General features: G+C 37.1%; 1 protein-coding gene across 6 annotated transcripts; it reads right to left on the bottom strand.

Moving 5' to 3' along the window:
- Window positions 1-255: 255 nt before the first annotated feature.
- LOC144971599 (uncharacterized) lies at window positions 256-20,802 on the bottom strand. 6 transcript variants are annotated; one of them, XM_078912669.1, is made up of 8 exons: window positions 17,017-17,340; window positions 15,494-15,673; window positions 14,853-14,964; window positions 13,802-14,007; window positions 12,072-12,203; window positions 7,008-7,151; window positions 4,296-5,567; window positions 256-3,198 (listed from the first exon to the last, which is right to left on the bottom strand). In XM_078912669.1, the coding sequence occupies exon 8, from the start codon at window positions 3,190-3,192 to the stop codon at window positions 2,719-2,721; it is 474 nt and encodes a 157-aa protein (XP_078768795.1). In that variant the 5' UTR covers window positions 3,193-3,198; window positions 4,296-5,567; window positions 7,008-7,151; window positions 12,072-12,203; window positions 13,802-14,007; window positions 14,853-14,964; window positions 15,494-15,673; window positions 17,017-17,340; the 3' UTR covers window positions 256-2,718. The 6 variants fall into 5 exon arrangements, 4 of the variants coding, with proteins under 4 accessions (XP_078768795.1, XP_078768792.1, XP_078768794.1 ...); XM_078912666.1 differs by lacking the exon at window positions 256-3,198 and having other exon boundaries at window positions 3,878-5,567; XM_078912668.1 differs by lacking the exons at window positions 256-3,198; window positions 15,494-15,673; window positions 17,017-17,340 and adding an exon at window positions 20,740-20,802 and having other exon boundaries at window positions 3,878-5,567.
- Between the last annotated feature and the right edge of the window lie 1,628 nt (window positions 20,803-22,430).

The following is a 22,430-nucleotide window of genomic DNA, read 5'->3' as shown; positions in this document are numbered from 1 at the left end:
AGACAAAAGGTTGCTGTGAATGCCTCCAATTTTTTTCAATAGGTTTAGATGCAAGCTTTTTCAGTTACACGACTTCGCACGCGCTCGCAAATAGAGTAAAATTAGCCAAAAGTAGAGAATATTGAAATCTCCCAAAAGATTTACTTGTTAACCAATCTTGATGGTCTTGGTATCAATCAAAAGAGGACAATGAGCTCTATTCATTTCTGAAAAGAAAAACAACAGTGGTTTATAAATAAAGTCAGAACAACAGAATGAAAATCTTTCATTTTGTCATGTTTAACAAAATGACATTTATTAATCAATTTTTAAAATTATAATTTTTTATCACAAAATACAAATGGATTGAATTTAATTATACATACAGGTGTGCTTAACTAAGATAATGCTAAAAATATAGCAAAAACGAGTTTAGTAAATGTTAAACTATGAAATGACCAATACCCCATGGTGATACAATGGATTATGAAATGAGAATCAAGAAAAACAATAATGCTAGCCATGAAAACTTTTTTAATTTTGAGACCAATTCTTCATGAGACCCTGACAGGCTAAGGTTTTTATCTTTTACATTTCTAATAACTTTATGGTATCTAATTTGATCTTTAATTGCTTCTGTTATTTGTTTTTTTGATTTCTGAGAAGTTAAAAGTTTCTCTAGCAAATTATCTACTTCTTCACTATTTTGGCAGACACCTCCACTCAACTCTATTCTCCTCTTTAACTCATCATGCTTGTCTAAGTTTGTAACTGCCCTAACAATTTTCATATTCTGATTTTCCACCATCTTTTCTCTGATTTTGATTGACACATCTGCTTCATTTGACAGAGCTGCCAACCCATCTGACGAGAATGTGTTCAATGGGACCTCAAAATGGGGGAGATTTCATAAAAATGGGTACAATCCTGAAATCGACGGAAACTAACCATTGTGAAAGTAAGAGGAAGGTATACTTATATTAAGTCACACCGCACGAGCTCAATTGCAGCAACAATGATGTTCCCAAGACTATAATCCAATCCTTTCAGAATTCTACCTCCCAGCATGAAGATCATAATTGATCAAAAAATATATGAATATCCACTTGGTCACCAAGGTTTCTCAATAGGCTAGTAATAATATCAATTACAACTAATGAAAACTCAAGTGACTCTGTACACTGAAAATGGGTACAATCTTGGGGGAAATGCGTACAAGCATACAATCGCTGAAAATGCGTACAATTCCGCATTTTTTGCGGTAGGTTGGCAGCTCTGCACTGACTCAACTAAACTTTGTCTCCTAGCAATTGTAAACATTTCTGCCTTTTTACTTTTAGATTTACTGTCTAGATAATCGCTACATGTTTTGTTTCTCTTGATACAATGAGATGCAGTTCTCTGAAGATACGAACAATTAGCCCTCTTCCTGATATCATAATCCAGATCACCAAAAGAACTTTCACCAATTAAATTGGTCAAAGGACAATTACTCAGAACTTTTACAAGAGCCTCATTATCAGGATCAAAACTACCATCCAAAAAATTACTTATCTGCTTTGCTGTTACAACTGCACATGCCTCTGAAATGGACTTCAAACTTTGCTAAAGAATTGAAATATGACAATGAGGAGATTTCAGAAATGAATAGAGAGAATTGTGGAAAACTGAACTTGAAAGCGACAAATTTGAACCAAATATATTATCAGAGGAATCGCAAAGCAAATCTGTTGCACAAGAACTTTCTGACGATGACCAGTCTTTAAGGGGTACTGTCACAATAACGACAGTTTTTTTAAGTTTTATCAAAAATTATCTTTTCAATGCTTTTTCTGCAGTATTATGTGTGTCCAAGCATATTTCTAAAGACTTTTTGGAATAATTTCCACTATCGGTGTGTATGAGGTGGCATTTTAGGGGTACCCAGCCCGAAAACTTCAGATTTTGGGAACAACTTTTCTCAAAAAGTTTCTATTCAATTTCACTGAAACTTGCTATGTAGGTGTCTTTAATACTGTTCTACATTGTATCAGAGGGATTTTTCTATTCTTATCCTAGTAAAGATTTTATAGCATCCGGAAGTCTTCAATCCGTAAAACTGTGAAAATTTTTCCTTTTTCGCAGTTTTTACCCTCTTTGGACCCCCATATCTAAAAAAATAATGCTTATATTGCCAAAAGCCTCTGACATAATGTAGCCACACTATAAACACACAAGTGGGTGAAAGGAAAAAGAAATTGAATAGACAGTTTTTGAGAAATCTTTTTCCCTGGTATCCCACCCCCTAAGAAAATGACATTTTGAGAAAATGGGAATAAACGAACCTTCTCGTAGATTATACAAAATACAGTGTCATGAACCCCCTAAACTGTGTTGTTTTAAACCCAAGAATCATTCTCTTGTGGAAAAAAGATAAAATTAGTTTTGAATTTATAAAAATGGTACTTATCCGTTTGAGGTAATCCATCCAATGTCACGTGTCGTCTGGGACTCCGCAATCAGAAGCCGCCTGCAGCATACTGCTCACCGCCTTCCAGTTGATGTAAACGTTCTTCCTCCTTGTCTGTGCTAACCTCCTCATCTCCCTTTTCCTTTTAAAGACAAATTCACCTGCTCTGTCTGCATTCTTCATCCTAACATTGTCCCTTTTAGTCCCATGCTCCACAAAATGTCGTCCCACACTAAGTCCTATTGCCGAAATGAAATCCTGCGATGCCTTTGCTCCCTTGTTGAATTCTCCTACTCCAATCCAACATGAAATTTCCAACATGATTTACAAGGCAAATGTAGACGAATGGCAAGACCAACAGAAGAATCACGTGAAACCTCCAACGTAGACTGGAAACAAAATGGGCAGAGAAGACAATCAACAAGATCCTGGAATACAATCAGCTGCACGATGGTCGAACATTCCAATGAAGACAAAGATGCAGGCTTGGACTCAGATGGAGAGGCAAAGAAATCCAACTTACGAGCTGATGATGAAGAAGCAGAAGCTGAAGCTGTTGGTTGCGGCGAAGAAAAAGATGATGGAAATAAAGGTGAAGTCGCTGCGTGGGGCGAAGATGTCACAGAAGATGTGGATGCTGGCTCTGGTTCATTAAAAAATTTCTGCTTCTTCGCATCCCTTGCCTTCTTCAAAACATCTTTCCGTGACTTCCTTTTCATGCTGCTAATGGAAGCATTGAAGGTGGAAACCTTGGCTCTAGGCATGACAATCTGTGAAAATAAATAAATATAAATATATAATAAATATAAATCGGGGGTTAGCTTAGCTCAGCGTTACGGTCTTTGCTTCGTACCGGAAAGGTACCGAGTTCGATCACCAGCCTCTGTGCTGTGTGGACTTGAGCAAGCCATCTCGCCCTAGCTCAATTTGCGGCGCTGCACTGCGGTTGACGCCTTGGGTTATTTCAATCTACCCTTGGAATAGACCCTAGAGAATAATTTCCACTATGGGATGAATAAAGGGGTTTTAAAAAAAATAATTTCATTATAACATTTTTATTGCACCCCCTACTGCTAAGCAGTGTTGGAATCAGCCCAAAGTTTTGCCTTGAAAAGCACAAAAGATACCCACACATAAGAATTCTGGCTACCAATCATAGTTAAGCACAGATCTGGTATTGCTTTGGATCAGAGAAAAAAAAACGTTAAAGAAATGAAAAGAGCAGGCAGAAAGGCCACTTTCTGGGCAAAATGAATTCCTACCACAATAAGGTATCAAAAGGTCACAGTGGGCTGACCACCTGCTTGGCTACTGCCTTGGTCTAGAGTAATTTCACTTTAAAGTGGCCCTACACTGAAAGGTGAAAAGGCAGGAACTATAGATCAGAAAGAAAGAAACGCCTTTAGGTCAAGAGACGAGAACCATACCTCAGAGCATTGAGAGCACCCCCCCCCCCCCCACACACACACACACAGACTCTTGTAGAATGATAGTTATAAAAAAAAAATAATAAGCACAATCTAGATAATCTTTAAGTTCTAACTCACTGACGTCAATGGTAATCTAAGTCTAAGTTAGCTATAGACGTCTATCTATCTGTCTAAGATTTACTATAGATCGGCGTTTAGTTATCTCCTTATTCAAGCCCAATGATCTTCAATAGACTAATGTAAATCAAAGAAAACAGTATGGTTCTTAATAATTGTATTAAAAATAAAATAAAAACAAAAATTAGCCTTTAGAATTATTTACGAGCAGCATTCTCTTTTATTATCGTCAATGTTTACATTTTAGAATGGAATGCACACTTTGAGACTGTAACCGGTCAATCTGATTTCACTAGTAATAAATAAATAGACATACTTACTGGCTAAAGCGGTATCCAGGCGTCGAAATGATTATCTACCAATTCTTGGTTCTTTGGAAAATGATGATAAAACTTTGCAAATAAGTAAATGGAGTGAAGTTTGTCATGAAACGACCAAAAATCAGTTCGAATCGAAGCGATAGTAAACGTAGTGGAATGCTCCCGGAAATGTACCCGTTGTTATGTCACGTGACTGAAAACCGGGTTACGATTGGTCTTGGAACGTGAGCTAAAATTTTCCATGACGGTAATTACTAAAAATAACTCATAGCCGTCTCTTCAGCCAATCAAAGAAAGGAAAATAGGCTTGGAATTTCTCGATTTCCCCGCCGTCCTGTGACACATACGCCAAAGAATGTGAAAGAACGGAAATGCCCTTTCCCTGACATTTCTGCTAATACCAAATAAGCCGGGGTTCAGTGCGGGTTGCTAAGGACTATCGAACGTTGATTCTGAAGAAAATGACGGAAAAACTTTGCGTTTAGACGATAGCTGCGTCACAAAAAAATTATTTAAAGCACTTTTTTGTAGAAATTTAGCCTTTTTAATGTTTTCAGTGTGTTAAAGAAAGGTTGAATTACCTGAAAGTGCCCTAATCTCATTTTCGATAATTTTAGTGGAATTCATAGTACAACCGTCCTCTCGACCAGCGCGTACCCCTTTAAACTTTCCATGCATTTTCCTAACTAGGTGACACAAATCGGAATATGTAGTTGAAGAATTGACCAGTTTCCAATATGGAAGACTTACTTTCAAATAAAACAGACCCAAAGCACAAACACAACTTATCAGATTCAGATCTCCAATCTCCTGACTAACACTCTGAATATTTTGATTTGACTTGCTCAAAACACCCGAAGAGAAAAACGATCTGATTTTATCGTAATGGTGAATGATAGCAGCAGCAGCCTCAAAGAAACAATTGAACCTATTGGACTTAAAAGAAGGGATTTTACTAAACTTGGAGTTTAATCTCTCTGAATTTAGAAATTTTTCTAAATATAAAACTATTTTATTTGAAAGTTTGAAGTCATTTGGTCTCATGAAGTCTTCATAGTCTCCTAACAAAATTTTCCTATCAATATGAGCTGCTGATAAAACAATAAAATTAAAGTCAAAAATATGATTTAAATACTCCCTGAACACATCCTGAGGACCATCCACCAATTGAAGAGCTCTTGAATAAGCAGAGGACATTATGCTGCGTAGCCGATCACATGATGCTTGCAAAAGAGGATGGTCTCTGTAGAGGTAGCCAAACCAGTCTTGTACCTTCAAGAGAAAAAAATCATACAATTGCATGAAACAATGAAAAATTGATAACAGTCCACACATACATGACAAAAAAAAAAGCCATTGATAGGGCCTACTGATACCATTAAATTTTTACAATACAGTGCAACCTCTGGATAACGACACCCCCTGGATAGCAACATTGACCTCTGGTCCCAAATTTTTTGCTATATGTTATTAGATTGTTTGTTACCGACCAATTAGAACACGTTTACTAATCTGCGTCTACAGGACACATTGACAGCCTGCCCTCAAGAAAAGGCACTTTGAAAATATTTCCTTTTATAGCCTTCCCTCGAATTAATTTCTAATTAGTGAATACTTTTCGTTCTACATTCTGTCACCTAGCCAATTATTATAAAAGCAGTTAGATCTAACATTCCACACTCACTTCTCTCTACAATCTATGCCAGACGGCCAGCCTCTCCATTCCTCATACATCGATATATTTCTGTCCCCGCGGAAAATTGCAAATGAAAAACCCCAAAATTGCACCCAAAATTCAAAAAGTGTAAAAATTGCAAGGAAAAATTGCAAATTTAAGACGTTTTCAATAAACAGCGCACAATAATTTATTCTTGCTTTAATTCTATGACAAGCACAGTCCATCAATTTTGGTAGGTATGTATTATACAGTATTGTATCCATAAATTACATTAAATTACATTGATATTGACATTGCATACTCAGAAAAGAAATAATATGCCAGGTATATACAGGGGATGCCACCAGAAGATTTTGAAAAAAACAAAACATTTTCACACAAATGCATGGAGTCCTAACAATTATGTGGTAGAAAAGCTCATAATTTTTTTTTTTAATTATTATTATTATTATTATTATTATTATTATTATTATTATTATTATTATTATTATATTTCCAAATACATCTATACATCATAATAATACAGTGGAACTCGGGAGCTCTCGCGAAATCTTTAATAGTTTTGTGTGATTCAAAATTGCGGTCCCGTTGCGGTAACTGCGAAAAGTAGCGGCCGCAAGCGCCACGATTTCCCGGAGGGACAGATGTTTGAAGATTTTTATCTTTTGGTACTTTGTGGATATTTTTATCTCCACCATCAAGACGCCGGAGCTTTTACCTTTGATAGTGCAGTCTTCGACAGATCAAGGAACCTTACAAACCTGAGCCTGCTGTCGGAGGAATAGACAATTCAATACTTCTTGACTGGAAGTGGAGCCTTACAAACCAGATATTATATTGTCATAAGTTACGTAATATCTCAATCTTTTTATTTGTAACGGCCATAATCATTATTCATCTTATTTCATTAAATTTCATCTTTCTTTTTATTTAAACAAATTGTTAATTGTTCTTCATTTTAAAGTAACTATTAAATTCTGGGGCCTTATCTTCATATCTTTGTTTTATGCATAGTCGAGTAGCTCTTTACTCACTTGAGATCATGACAAGCATGACATCCCACAGCTGGACAAGCACTGGATTAGTGAGGGTTGGTGGATTGGCATCAGGTCGTCTTCCTTTTCCTTCTCTGGTAAACCTTTTAAACCTGGCATGGTAATGGTAGCTATCATCATCCGCTGTGATGAAAGAAAAAAAGATAAATGAATGTTTATGACAATTTCTTCCTAGACCTCACGTGTAGATTAGAATATCAAAATAAAACTATCCAATCATGACATCGGATAGAAGCACATTCTGCTTATGAAATCAATCCGAAAACCCACTTTTATAATACATATACATATATATATATATATATCATCCGTAAAATAGATGCAAGAGAAACTTTTCTTATCCCATTTGAAATAACATTATTAAATCAAACAATAATATAGAATGTTGGCTGAGAAAAAAAATATGAAAGAGAGAGAGAGAGAGAGAGAGAGAGAGAGAGAGAGAGAGAGAGAGAGATAGAGATAGAGAGAGAGAGAGAGATAGAGATAGAGATAGAGAGAGAGATAGAAATAGAGAGAGAGAGTGCGAGATAGAGAGTGAGAGAGATAGAGATAGAGATAGAGAGAGAGATAGAGAGAGAGAGAGAGAGATAGAGAGAGAGAGATAGAGAGAGAGAGATAGAGAGAGAGAGATAGAGAGAGAGATAAGAGAGAGAGAGATAGAGAGAGAGAGATAGAGAGAGAGAGAGAGAGAGATAGAAGAGAGAGAGAGAAGAGAGAAAGAGAGATAGAGAGAAGAGAAGGGGTGGGGGGGGGGGGGGGGTTAAAAACCCAAAAACTATGAATGCAATTATCATTATCAACATCAAAGACTAAAATAAATCCGACATCGTTATTAAGTAAAAGTCTAAAGAACTAATAATCTAATAATCTAAATGGTTAATAGAAAAAATGTCTAATATATCAACAGCCAGTATACTTTGGACTGTTCCAAATCAACAGGCTGCTTAAGGTTAATCAGTTAAAATACGGGGTACGCATCTCAAAATATTTTCATTAAATGATGAACTTGTGCCTGCCAGTGTCTTTGATAACTCTTTTGGTCGGTAAATAATACAATAAATCTCAATGGGAGACCGGTGATAACTTGAAATCGAAAAGCAAAACCCGATTCATAATCTAACGATGACAACCCCCATTCTATATTTGTATTAACTATGACAACCCCCATTCTATATTTGTATCAACTATGACAACCCCCATTCTATATTTGTATCAACTATGACAACCCCCATTCTATATTTGTATTAACTATGACAACCCCCATTCTATATTTGTATCAACTATGACAACCCCCATTCTATATTTGTATTAACTATGACAACCCCCATTCTATATTTGTATTAACTATGACAACCCCCATTCTATATTTGTATTAACTATGACAACCCCCATTCTATATTTGTATTAACTATGACAACCCCCATTCTATATTTGTATCTTATTTAACACATTTCTATCATTGATTAAAGTTCTAGAAGAAGTCAACACTTTTCTGGCTGGGTGGCTGCCCAGCTTGAGGCTGGCGGAAGATGACCAGTAGAATTACGATGATCCCTCCCACCGTCGAAGACAACACGTTGCGTCCAACTCTACGCCAATCGAGCAAGGACTTATCACTCGTAGACTGCTGTCTTCCGTGTTGTTACTCTTCACCGGTGAAGGTGAGACTGGAGTGTCCTCTCCAGGGCGCAGCCTGGGCAAAGTATGTGGAGATCCTGGGCTGCCCAGTAACCAGAACCTCCCTCTCTTCCTCCCTGGTGTGGTCCAAAGGATCGCACAGCGATACGTTTGGCATCAGTTTGGATGCTGATTTCTGCAAGGTAATACAGTAGAACATGAAAGTAACGTACTCGGAAATAGCGAGAACTCGGAAATAGCGAGTAAAATCTAAATCCCCGTTTTTTTCCCTTATTTGAGTCAATAAAATTAGCATGAAAGTAGCGAGTATGAAAAAGAGGTCAACTCGGAAATAACGAGCATTTCCTGCCCCAGCCTAGGACTGCGAAGTAAAGCAAAACAAGAGACAATGGCAATTTAAATATTTTTAGCCTAGCCTCTTTTCTTTTCTTATTTTTCGTTACGAGTAATATTACATAGTAGCCTAGTCTGTAGTACATAATAGGCGAAACAAATTTGGGTGGGGGTTGGGTTTGTGTGCGTGTGTGTGTATTGGGGGTGGGGTCAATTATTCACCCAATGTGGTGCCACGCGACGCGCGAGGTAAGCACATGTCAACATGCCTCACTTCGCAGCATCGGTCAGCGAGTAGCATCGTTAACGAACGACACGATCAGCGAGAGAGGGGAGTGAGGAACCATTATTTCAATGGGTCAGTGATTGAGTGATGCGCTTGCTTACCTCATCAAACATGCCGAGTGCATACAAACACTCGCGCGCACACGCACACACACTTCTATGTTCTTGGGTTTTTTTTCTAGTCATGATTTTACTTGAAAAAAAAACAAAAACACAAAAATAAAAACAACAAAAAACCAAGCATTCTGCCACTTCTGTGAAGATATTGAAATAGGGGCGACGGCTTTTACTCGAATTACACACTGAGGGGAATAACCAGCAATATTATAACCTTTCCTGGCAACTCGGGAATAGCGAGAACTCGGAAATAGCGAGTAATCAGGAGTGGACCCGTCGAACTCGCTATTTCCGAGTTCTACTGTAATCCTTAGCCTTTCCTCCTCATGTTCAAGGGAAGTAACCAAGCAAAAGATAAAAACTTACTGAAGTAATTCATGAATTACCTACACTTTTGGATACGAGGCATTTTAGGGGAATTTCATTTTTACAAGGAATTCATTACTATGCTCAAAGTCCCTTGTCGAATTGGGGAATTTCAACTTATTATTTTATATTTTAGGAGAGTGACGAACATGAAGAAAATCCTTTAGATCTCAAGTTTAAGATGAACTTAGCTCAACTGATATTCGTGAACATTTATTACATTATACAGTTTTTTACCGTTACTGGATTTTTGACCTAGAGAAGCCCGACCTTGGGGGAGAAAAGGGGGGGATCTCTCCAAGGTTCTCCAAATATAGAATATTTAAAGACAACAATTGATGATCGTATTCCAACTGTGGGGTTTCCTATAAAAACAATTGTTACAGTTAGTAGTGGTGGGAATATCAGGTTAAGACACGATTAGTAGATTTCCATTTGATTCAAAGTGCTAACAAATCATCACATTGTGTATTATTACTTCGCTGTATTTGAATTATTCTGCGGCTATGTGGTCTTGTGGTATGACACTCGCTTTCGGATCGGAAGGTCCTGGGTTCGAGTCTCGCTCGTCGCATAGTTGAGTCCTTGGAAAAGACTTTAATCACATTCTCTCACCGTACTAAGGTGTAAAATGAGAACCTGGCCGTCAACAGAGTTGTCTCTGTTGGAAAAGTTGTAATATCGCCTATCAGGCGTCATGTGTCGTTCTGCATACGTGTTGCTATTGTGTCAGGGACCCTTTGTAAAGCGCTTTGAGCACATTTAGTGGATATTGCACTACATAAAAGCTCTAGTGTTTGTGGGTTTTTTTTGTATTGTTAAATGACCGTATCATGTTATGGTGACCCAAATTCAATACAAATTCATTTCGGTGCAGAGCATGGAAGACTTTTCAAAAGCGAAGATCATCGGTCAGCGGTCACTAATTTTTCACAAATTTAACTCTATTTGTCCTTTTAAACAGAACGTGAAACTTGGAGGGTGAATGAATGTGGCTAAGTTTGTGCAGGATCGGAATGAAAGCATCAAAAGTTGCTTCCAGGACACCAAGACCCGTAAGAATAACACCTGCTATAGAACAACTCGGGCAGTTAGTCAAAACGTTTCGTTTTAACACATTTGTATTTCCCTATTATAGCTATTATATCAACCTAGAGAAATAACTGTGTAAATACAGATATTTGCTTCATATCAATTGAATTCAGTTTTAATTGATTTAAAGCGATAAGGGGTGTCACATGAGATCATCATCATCATCATCATCATCACCACCACCACCACCACCACCATCAACAACAGCAACAAAAACATCCCCTCCACTGCATCAACCCAACGCCCACACATTGTCATCAACATTGACAAATGAACTCATGTCAATTTCATCCAAGTTCAAATACTAACTGTTTAATTTCTTTGTCATAGGACTTTAAACATTTAATTGCAAAGGATGTAGAATTTATTACAAATTATTTAGTAGGTTCCTTTATTTATCAAATGTCACGATGTCCCGCGTGTCGTGTCGTGAAGCCACCTAGGATTCACACTTCACCTAATGAGAATGGGAGCTGTGTCTGATAAAACAACAACAAACACATCTATTGATACAGGTCCTGTGTGAAAGAGAAATTGAAAGAAGAATTAGCAAAACAAAGTATTTGATGAAGTGAGTAGGAAAGTGCCAGAAGACAAGAGAGAATTAAAAATGTTCGCGACGGTGATGGGGGTTTGAACCCGCGACCTTACTGGTACGACAACTCTGCCTGGTCGGTGAGAGTGTGACTCTACCGTATGAGCTATCAACGATCCCAAAAAAGATCGTCTCTAACTCAGGCCTTTATTAGAGCTCTCTCTCTCTCTCACCGACTACTTGAGATAGCGGGTCCAACCCACACAACCTCCGCGAAGTTAGTTGGCCAGCAATTGGATTCAATAGTCTGATGTCACGTCGCCCAGCAACGGCAGCCATCATGGTTCTAAACAAAGAAAATCGGTACTTTTATTCTTCATGCTGGCTAGAACTTTTCATATGTCTTGTGATCAGAATGTGTAAAAGTCAAAACATGATCAGATTTAAAATGTTTTATTTTCCTCTTGATACACTTTTATGATTTTTTTTTTTTTTGTTATTATCATGAGAATAACAACCTCCCGTAACGCGGAACTAATAATAATAATAATAATAATAATAATAATCTTTATTGTCCAAATAGGCAATTATTGTTAGGTTAAAGCTCTTGTAATAGGGGGAAAAAGTAATTAAAATAGTAATAATGATGATAATAAAATAATAATAATAATAACCATTGTTCAGTCAGTCATTTATTGATCTCTACTCGACATTTTGTTGATTTCTTTGATGGCTGTTGGGATGAATGTGTTCTTATGCCTGATGGTACGACATTTAGCTTCCAGGTACCGTGCGCCTGGACAAACCTTAGCCGAAAAAAAAAAAATAAAGAAAAGATAATCACAATCTTCAACTATATATATATATATATATATATATATATATATATATATATATATATATATATATATATATATATATATATATATATATATATATATATATATATATATATATATATATATATATAAAATAACCCATTTATGTTTGAGCTTATTAGCAATACAGTTTTTAATTGAAGGCTTCATAGTCAAAGATGTTAGTTCAATTAAATTTTCACTTAGGATTTTCTATTTAATAAGTGGAAAAAGCGTAAATGTTATCTGAGACTATTTAAAGTATAAAATAAGCTTCTATGCATAATTCTATGCAAATCCTCAAAAATGTATGAGAAAAATATTGGTGAAAACCGGTATGAGAAAAATATTGGTGAAAACCGGCATCATATAAACAACTGAAATGATAACTATAGTACTAAATGTGATGCATCATTCATTCAGAAACACGCTAGTTGGTGTACGTCATGGGTGTATCAATGCATCAAATGTATCATCAATATCATTCACATCACATATCTTTTAAAAAATCGTACTAAATCCCTTGGAATCGTATCCGCGTATTTGGGTCCAAAAATCGTACTAAAATACGCGAAATCATACTGGTTGGCAGGTCTGTATTATCCCAGCGAATACAAGACTTAAACTAAACCTGAAACTCAAATGTCAACATTTTGCTAAACCAGAAATGAGGAAGTGCAAACTTTTAATTGACAAATGCATTTGGTTAATTTGACTTCCACCATGTGTTTTCATTTTGTTTTTTAAGGGTTCTAAAATGCCTGTTATGTGCAAGTCGTTTAAGACTGGGTGAGAAGAGAGGCGCCGGGAGAGATGAAAAGTGACAGTGATTAGATAGCGGATTCATAGATAAAGACGGCAAGTGCTGAGTGTGTAATCAGCAATGCTATGGGCTGGCTTTGTTTTCATATTATAGTACACATTATGCCATCTGATACGAAACAACAAGCATTAAACATTGCATCCAATAAAAATGAGACCCTACAAAAACCACCCACTTTTAACCATCACACATGCTTTGTAAAATATACTCAACACAGAAATCTCAAACAACTAGGCCCAGTCCCATGGTTGAGATTTCCCTGCTGCACTGCATAACAGATTATTTACAAGAAGAAAAAAAAAAAGTCATCTCCCAAAACGACTATTATACATTTGACTCTACCAACCAAGATCAGGAAAGAATGAAGTAATCTCATTTCAAGACTAAGACAGAAAGCAAGCTTGAAACAGATAAATATGATAGAGGACAGAGCCATCCACTATGTGAAATAAACAACTGCATCCAGGACTTCCACTATGAACCAAGGAGGTTTCTGGTATTGCAAGGTGACAGGGTCATTTGTCAAACTGGAAACAATGAACTGAAGAACATTTTTTTTCCTTCATGATCGGTGCTAGAATTTTAGAGTTACTTGAACAACGAAAAAAAAAAAGGAAATGCAACACAAACCAGAGGCAACCATTTCCAAATTTTTTTTAAAGGAGAGAGAGAGTTAAGTATCAAAAGCATTCAAACATACTTTCTCTCTGTTTTGTTTGCTCACCATGATTTGCTTTTCCTCAGGAGGTAGTTCCTCTCTGTATTTTCTCGAATTCTCTCTCCTGGATCTGGTAAACTTCAGCTTTTATAGGGTCAGACATGAGCTTAGTCCAATATTAACCATTTGCCTCCTTGGTAAGTGACTGGACGGAAGACTGCAATCAACCTCACCACAATTCAATTTCATATGGACTGGTCATCTGGGGAGGTCTGAAAAAATTAAAACAATTATTCTCCCTCTAATCAAAACTGCATGAAACGTAACACACACACACACACACACACACATAGAGGGGGAGAGAGAGAGAGAGAGAGAGAGAGAGAGAGAGAGAGAGAGAGAGAGGAGAGAGAATGCCTAGACGATATCTTATGTCTTAGTCTTATGATGTTGTGGCAGAAGGGCATAATTTTAAATATCTTAAATTAAGTCTGTGAGGGGAAAGAAAAAAAAAAAAAAAAAAATCTCACCAAAAAAAAAAAGAAAGAAAGAGAGGTAATAATAATATGAACATGTCCCAATTACTGTTGTATACATTGACGTTGGTAAATAATCATCCGATGATTTCTGGTTGATTTGTCAACTGACTGAGAAATAAAAGGTCTAGATGATTCTGTGTACCACTGGAACAAACTGAGTGACACCTAATGATGAACAATCATGTTTTAAAATTATGCCAAGTTGTTAATTACTTTGTAAAATGTATTAGCAGAATTAAAAACCTCATGGCTGAAAAATGTATGAGACTGGTAGTACACACACCTGTAACTAACAGAACTGAAATCCCCTGGTTTTTTTGTCTCCGAAAGTCAACTGACAAAAATTTAGAAACTTCAAGACAACCTGTATAATTTTCAAATATATTCATGGCTTAGCACAATATCGTCCACTATGGGGGGGTCGAAATAAATAAATTTTAAAAACCCACCCAGAGACAGCCTGTCAATAGCCCCCAAGCCAACAAGCAACTTAAAACAAGATGTAGGACTGTAATGACATAAGGTGCTCATGTAAATTTTGGTTGTTATAAACAATGCCAGTTTGCCAAAGTACTCACTTCATAGCTCCGTACTTGAAAGGGAATGATCTATAGCCACTGAAAGACATCTTAGCCAAATGGTCAGAGTATTTCTTCTTCAAAAAGCTTGAAAAATGGCACCTTACACTGCCTGAAAAAGTAAAAATTAAAAACACAACATCAAGTGAAGGAAAGATCCAAGATTGTGGTATCCCTGTAAGCAGACACTTCCCCTGCTCTTGGTTGCCATAGCATGGAGGACGATTTGACTATCAAATAGAGGAAGATAAAAATTTGAAAATGACACATAACATAATATGACGCAAATGTTACATGATTAAAATCAGTGAAGACATAAGAAACAATTTGCCATAACTTTTCTCCATATTTCACTGAAACAATTACAAATAATACTCCTCTATGATTTAACATGTTTGAGCCAAAATGCAAATGAGTCCACTCCGCTTAATCGCACATCGGTTAATCTCACGCTCCGCTTATACGCTACACATTCCCCTAAAAAAAAAAGTTTCTCTCTCGATATAATTGCTCTGCCTAATCGCTACACCTTGTTTGGAACGACAACCAACAGCCATATTGAAATCAACAATGCTGTTCCCTTTCCACCAACTTTTCGGCCGAAGCATTTGATCAAATCGCTACAATGGAGAACAATAAACCTGTCAGCGGTGCACAGAAATCTCAAGAGCTATTGGATTCCATTCATTCAGCCACACACAATACAATGCCTGGATAATGAAGATGAGTGGTCGGAATGTGACACATCTCCAAACACTGAAAAAGTTGACATGGTGGACTATCTACGCCACTTCATCCAAGAAGAACACTTGACAGATGATCTACATTTGAAAGATTGAAGACAAGGGTTTATAAACAGCCTGCATAGCCAGAATAGAAAGCAATCAAATCCTACGATTACAAAACAATGTCACATTTTGTTGTCAATAAAAAACAAGAAATTCTTTTTTTAAATAGACAACAAAAAGGAAGAAAAATAAAATATAAAAAACAAAACAAATATCAAGCCTGTAGAAAACCCAGAAAGGAAGGTCCCACATGAAAGCTGGAGCTTAGATGCTATCATTAGCTTCTCCGCTTAATTGACACACTAACTCGAGCCCCGAGGGTGTGCAATTAAGCAGAGTCGACTGTATAAACATGTTGCATAATGAGCTGTTATTTTCATTACCCATCCAGTTAAATTTTAATTACATAATTTGGACTGACAATTCATATAACTTTAACCCCCCCCCCCCCCCCTCTCCTCTCTCTCTCTCTCTCTCTCTCTCTCTCTCTCTCCCTCTCTCTCTCTCTCTCTCTCTCAATGTATGGGTTGTCAAGATTTAACTGATAGAACTTCCTACCATAAGTTGAAATGAAATTATACAGACCTTTAGAAAGTGATAACAATCATATATAAATATATGGGAAAAAGTCTTGATGAGAAAATGAAATATGATGAAAGCAATTAGTATTTTTTAAATATCAAATTCTACAAATAAAACAAATACTTTTAAAAATAAAAGCAAAAAAATGCCCATAAAAATGTTGACGTGTGTATTAAAAATAGGAAATGATAATAATGAAAAGATTATGCCCTAAACTAAAAAAAGATACATAACAAAACTAAATGAAAAATGGTATCGATATAGATATCAAAATTGTCGAGCATCCCTGATGAGAAGATAATGAAAACATGGCATTGCGGCGGGGACTTACAGAACCCTGAAATTTGGTATGAATAAAATTTAATGTTATTCAAACAAAAATATTTATTTGAAAAACCTACACCGGAGAATTTTTTTTTTTTTTTCAAAATACAGTGCAAGTGCAAGTGCAAGTGCAACCCCTGGATGATGACATCACCAAGGACTGCAAAACTATGTCGTTATTCCGGTGGCTTCAAGACGGTGGGGGAAAAAAAGGGGGGGGGGGGGGTAAGACCTGTGAATACGAAAAAGGGCGATGCGCGGACCAGTGCCTGAGAGATGACACGTCTTATCAACATGTCTCATGTTTTAGACTTGGGAGTGAGTATTTTCCGCCGGGGACTTAGACTTAGACCTGTGTAAATATGAGCTCTAGAGAGCCTCGCCTTTGGCCGACCAACCTCCGCTGCACGTCCATCTCGCCTTGAGCATGCATTCACGTAAAATATAAAGATTTTTTTTTAAAAACCTACCTCTGTTTCAAAAACTAGCATCTTTCACCTTTCTAAGAAACATTTTGATTTTTCAGAACTTTAGTTCGTTAAAAAATACCGGCCAATCTGACCCGTTGAGTCGAATGAAAACGAAATTTTGTTGTTTACACGGTTCAAAGGAAATGCCGTAAATAAGCTTTCATGGACTTCCTGTGTTGTTTTTACAGTGTCACGTGACCGTTTTGAGAAATTTGTTGTCTGCTACAAATAATTAGACCGGTAGGGGGTAGATATTTTCGTTGGAGCAGAGAAAAAGTGAGTATTATTTCTTGGACTTGTAGAGAGGCCTAGGGTCCACCAGCAGTCAAGTTTATTGAATAAAAGAAAAAAAGGCCTTTTTACTGCACTAATGCACCAAATTGCATACCTATCTATGGACACTTTGTTCCGTATCTTTTTCCCAATAAACTTTTTTATAAAACCTGGGCCAGGGTTGCTAGTTTGGCCTCCTGGTGGCCAAATTTGAGAAATTTGGCCTTTTCCCAAGCCATTTGGCCTCCCAAAATTTGGTTTGGCCACTTGGCCTCCTGTAACCAACTTTTTGGCTTCCTCTGACTTTCCCCGTTATATCGTTTTACTCTGGTACCGGTAAAACTTATTTTATTTGGCAATCTAAATATCTAAATGCAACACGTGCTAACGCCACAGATTGCATTTGCTAATGCTTCTATATATACGAATTTTCCTTATCCTATCTAAATTGTTTAACAAATCTAAAGAGTTTTCGCGAGGCTAAGGTGGGTTTGGTGGTATTTGGGCTCCTGCCGAGGAATCTGGCTTCTTGCTATAGCTAGTTTGGTCTCTTACTCAAAAATGATCTGGCAACCCTGCCTGGCTAGGCGGAACCTTGATAACAGAAACGGGGCCCACACGATTTCGCGAGGAATTAATCATGAAAACAATTAGGATATAATTTCAACACAACTTTTGAAATTCATCAAGGATTGTCCATTGCCGAATGTTTTTTGATAGAAAACAAATGTATCTTCAAATCTAAACTGCTTTTGACGGTAAGCGGTAAGTTTTTTATTTATTTTTCTGTCCAAACGAATGATTTGTCCTGGTATAGAAGCTAGAGAGCTGAGCCGGTGTTACCAATACTTAGCTTCTATAACCAGGACAAATCATTCGTTTGGACAGAAAAATAAATAAAAACTTACCGCTTACCGTCAAAAGCAGTTTAGATTTGAAGATACATTTGTTTTCTATAAAAAAACATTCGGTACTAGACAATCCTTGATGAATTTCAAAAGTTGTGTTTGAAATTATATCCTAAATATTTAATGTTTCATTCCTCGCTAAATCGTGTGTTTTTCTCGTCTGACCCATAGGTTGGTGCCCCCTAGTGCCAGCCGCCTGCCGCGCAATAGCCGCGCAAAACAAAGGTTTTTTAAAAAGTTTATTGAGAAAAAGATACGGAAAATAGTGTCCCTAGATAAGTATGCAATTTGGTGCATAAGTGCAGTAAAAATTGGTGCGCAAAATTAGTTCGTAGAGGATGCGAGACTGTGTGTGTGTGTGGTGTGTGTGTGTGTGTGTGTGTGTGAGTGAGTATATGTGTGTGTGTGTCTCTTTCTTTCTTCCTTTTTTTTTTTGGGAGTGCCTACGTACACGGTAACGGGGCATCTAGCCTCAGGATCTATGTACACGTAAACCGGTTTACCGTTGCAACATTCTGTCAGTGATGGTCCTCGCTGTCGTGACCGCGCGCGCTCGTGTGTGTGTGTGTGTGTGTGTGTGTGAGTTGTTTTTTTTTAATCAAAACAATTTTAACCATTAATGGCGAGATTCCATCTTACACTCCCCAAACTCCAGATCTTAGTCTTAATTGTTATCATTAAAAGACAAGCTTTGCGATTTATAGTTTAATTGAAGCCCGAGTCGAAATATACTCTTACTACTGCTCTCTTGGTGGAAACGATCTATTCTGCATAAGCAATCTGGAGAAAAAAATCAGTGTCACTGTAAAAGGTTAAAATTTCACAAAGTACACACCGTGAACACCGCTGTAACAATCCTTTGATCTACGTCATCAGGCAACCCATTGTTTCTTTCATCTTTTCCCATTTCCCCCTTACTATCCCCCCATCCCCCCGCCCATCCTCTCTCTCTCCTCTCTCTCTCTCTCTCTCTCTCTCTCTCTCTCTCTCTCTCTCTCTTGTCCTAATGTTATCCCTTCCCCTTCCCATCTCATTGTAAAATGAAAACGTTCTGCTGTTTGCAGATACATGTATGATTGTTTTGTTTTTTCTCTCTCACTCGGCATTTGAAAAAAAAAGCAAAAACCTGAAAAAAAAAACAAAACAACTTAACCTTTTAAAGGCGAATATCAATCTTACTTGGACCAAAAATAAAATCTTACCGTTTTCATCAAAAGACAAAAAACAAATTACAATTTAAAACCTTGAGCTTTTATATAGGGCAATATCCACCCAACGTGCTCAAAGCGGTTTTTATCAATATTCTTACTGCTCTTATGGTGGAAACGTTTTTTTTTTTCTGCGTTAAAAAATAATATAAATGACGACTATTATTTGAAAACAAAAAAAAATCAGTGTCACTGGCAAAGGGTTAATTGCAGTACTCCTGAATCCTGTGAGACTCCTACGGCACTTGCTAATCATAAAAAAGGAAATAGCAATCAACAATACTAAGGTGAAAAAAAAAGAAGAAAAAAAAGGTGGGGGGGGGGGGGGGAGCAAATCCAGTAGCAATGCAACCTTTTAGCGGCGAAATTCGATCTTTGACCTAACACCAAATCTTCTATCATCAAAAGACAAGTAACGGCAAAACGATTATAGACAATTGAAGTCCGAGTTGCGATAGTCTGACTGCTCTCTTGGTGGAAACGCTGTATTCCCCGTTAACAATAATAAAGATAAAAGCAAACTATTATCTAAAAGCAAAAAAATTAGCTTCGCCGTTAAGGGGTTAAGAACACCTGCAACTGCTGCCAGCATCCTTGAGATGCTCTACGTCACCCAAGGTCACCAAGCGACACGTCTCCCTTTCGTCTTCATGCAACACCCCCCCCCCCCCCCTCCCCCCTCACCCTCCATTCTCATGGTGGTGGTGGCGGCGGATAAAAAAGGCCTTTTTTTCTTTTATTCAATCAACTTGACTGCTGGTGGACCCTAGGCCTCTCTACAAGTCCAAGAAATAATACTCACTTTTTCTCTGCTCCAACGAAAATATCTACCCCTACCGGTCTAATTATTTGTAGCAGACGACAAATTTCTCAAAACGGTCACGTGACACTGTAAAAACAACACAGGAAGTCCATGAAAGCTTATTTACGGCATTTCCTTTGAACCGTGTAAACAACAAAATTTCGTTTTCATTCGACTCAACGGGTCAGATTGGCCCGTATTTTTTAACGAACTAAAGTTCTGAAAAATCAAAATGTTTCTTAGAAAGGTGAAAGATGCTAGTTTTTGAAACAGAGGTAGGTTTTTTTAAAAAATCTTTATATTTTACGTGAATGCATGCTCAAGGCGAGTTGGACGTGCAGCGGAGGTTGGTCGGCCAAAGGCGAGGCTCTCTAAGTATTGGTAACACCGGCTCAGCTCTCTAAATACTCTAAATTGACTGAATCTCTTCGTAATTCATTGCGGAAAAATCCAATGAATAGTAGAGCAAGCTCGCTAAAGCAAAACAATGGCAGAAAACTAATTTTCGCGGGAATTAATTAGGCACACTTACCATTGTCCCTTATAATTAGGTACCCAATCAGTGAAGAAACTAGAAACGGTCAACCAGTTTGTTTACAATATGAAGCAGACGAGACGTGCAATCATTTAACTTTCGATTTTAAGGTGTCTACATATCGCACTTCCGGCGTTCGAATTTTTCTTTTTCATAAAAATTTTTATTCTCTCTTGTCTTCTGGCACTTTTCTACTAACTTCATCTCTTGTTGTTACCAACATAAGTGCATGCTCCACTCACTTTTCTGAACTAAAGAAAAGGGATACTTTTGTTTATGGGATTAAGGACAATGTTATAAAATTAGATATTGACAGATCTTTAGCTGCAGTAGAGAAGTGGTCTCACGGTCCGGGCGTAATATAATTTCTTTTTTTTTAAACTGTTACTTTTGCTCTCAGTGCCTTTTTTAGACTCCAGACTTATGATGTTAATTGGGTTGAAATGATCAACAATATACATATTATATGACCAATCGTTTAAAAACGGAACAATGTCGCTTTAGTTAATACACTAAAATTGATTTGACCATCAAGAATATGAAAGTTGAGATTATTTCATGTTTTACTGAAGACAATAATAAGATGTGGTTTCATCATCAATTGAGAAAAATATCATCTCACATTTCTGGTCATTTTTTGTTCTTACCTCAAGTCACTTTTTGGCATCTAGTTCATCCCGACATATTACCGTACAATATACAGTAATAAGGCACTCACCTTTGACCTGAATGTAACCGGTTCAAGTCCCGCTCTGGTGGCGTAAAGTCGACTACTTTGAAAAGGCTGTTTACTCACATTCCCTTACAACACTCATGTGCAAAAATGAGTACATGACTGGTAACAGCATCTGAGTCTTCGTAAAAAAATTTAAAAAAAGAAAGAAAAAAAAGTTAATTGCTTCTGACAGGCTTCATGTTGGCTTTGGACCCTTTGTAAAGCGCTTTGAGTACATTTTAGTGGATATTGCGCTCTATAAAACTTCATTTTATATTTCAAGTCTGGCCAAGAAGAAAAAAGGTGTTGACAGTATTACGTATTACGTTATGTATCGGGTTCTTTCTGTTTACCAATTACCAAATAATGATGAACAAATGAATGGAGACGATGGTGAAAATACAGATAACTTTAATATGCGACTTAACAGGATAGATGCAAGGTTCAACACTGACTGACTTACACACACATGCATACATTTGTTCATTGTCAACTAATTTGACTCACTGCTATTCTTAGATTGGGGGTGTCCAACCATGTATAGATAGTATGCGCTTGGCAAAGAAGCTCATAACATTGCCATCCGGAAGTATAACGGACGAACACACAAAAGAGTCGAGATTTATATATGTAGGTTATGTATAAAATATTAATAAACGACATCCATTCTCTCCATTAGGCCAAATCAATTCAAATCAACTTTTGTGATTTCAACTTCAAAATCAATGTTTGACGCCGACAAAACACCGCATTGGGACAGGGTCATTCATGTATCTGTTTACAGTTAAATTATAAAGAATCCTGTGTAAAATTATTGAATAGTTGAATCCTTGTAAAATGCTCTTTACTCACATTTTCTCACCATACTCAGGTGTAAAATGAGTACCTGGCCGTTAACAGCGTTGTCTTTGTCCGAAAAATTGTAAAATCCCGTTATGTCCCGTCCTACATGTTAAATGTTGCTGTGGCCAGG

Source organism: Berghia stephanieae, chromosome 4 (assembly GCF_034508935.2).
Source record: "Berghia stephanieae isolate SIO BIC M18660-M18661 chromosome 4, UCSD_Bste_1.3, whole genome shotgun sequence".
Classification (NCBI taxonomy): Eukaryota; Metazoa; Mollusca; class Gastropoda; order Nudibranchia; family Aeolidiidae; genus Berghia; species Berghia stephanieae.
Note: the sequence above shows the minus strand (reverse complement) of the source record. Positions and strands in the feature narration are given on the sequence as shown.

Coding starts and splice junctions, on each gene's coding strand:
- LOC144971599 (XM_078912668.1), bottom strand. CDS start 5,492: ATGTCCTCTGCTTATTCAAGAGCTCTTCAATTGGTGGATGGTCCTCAG.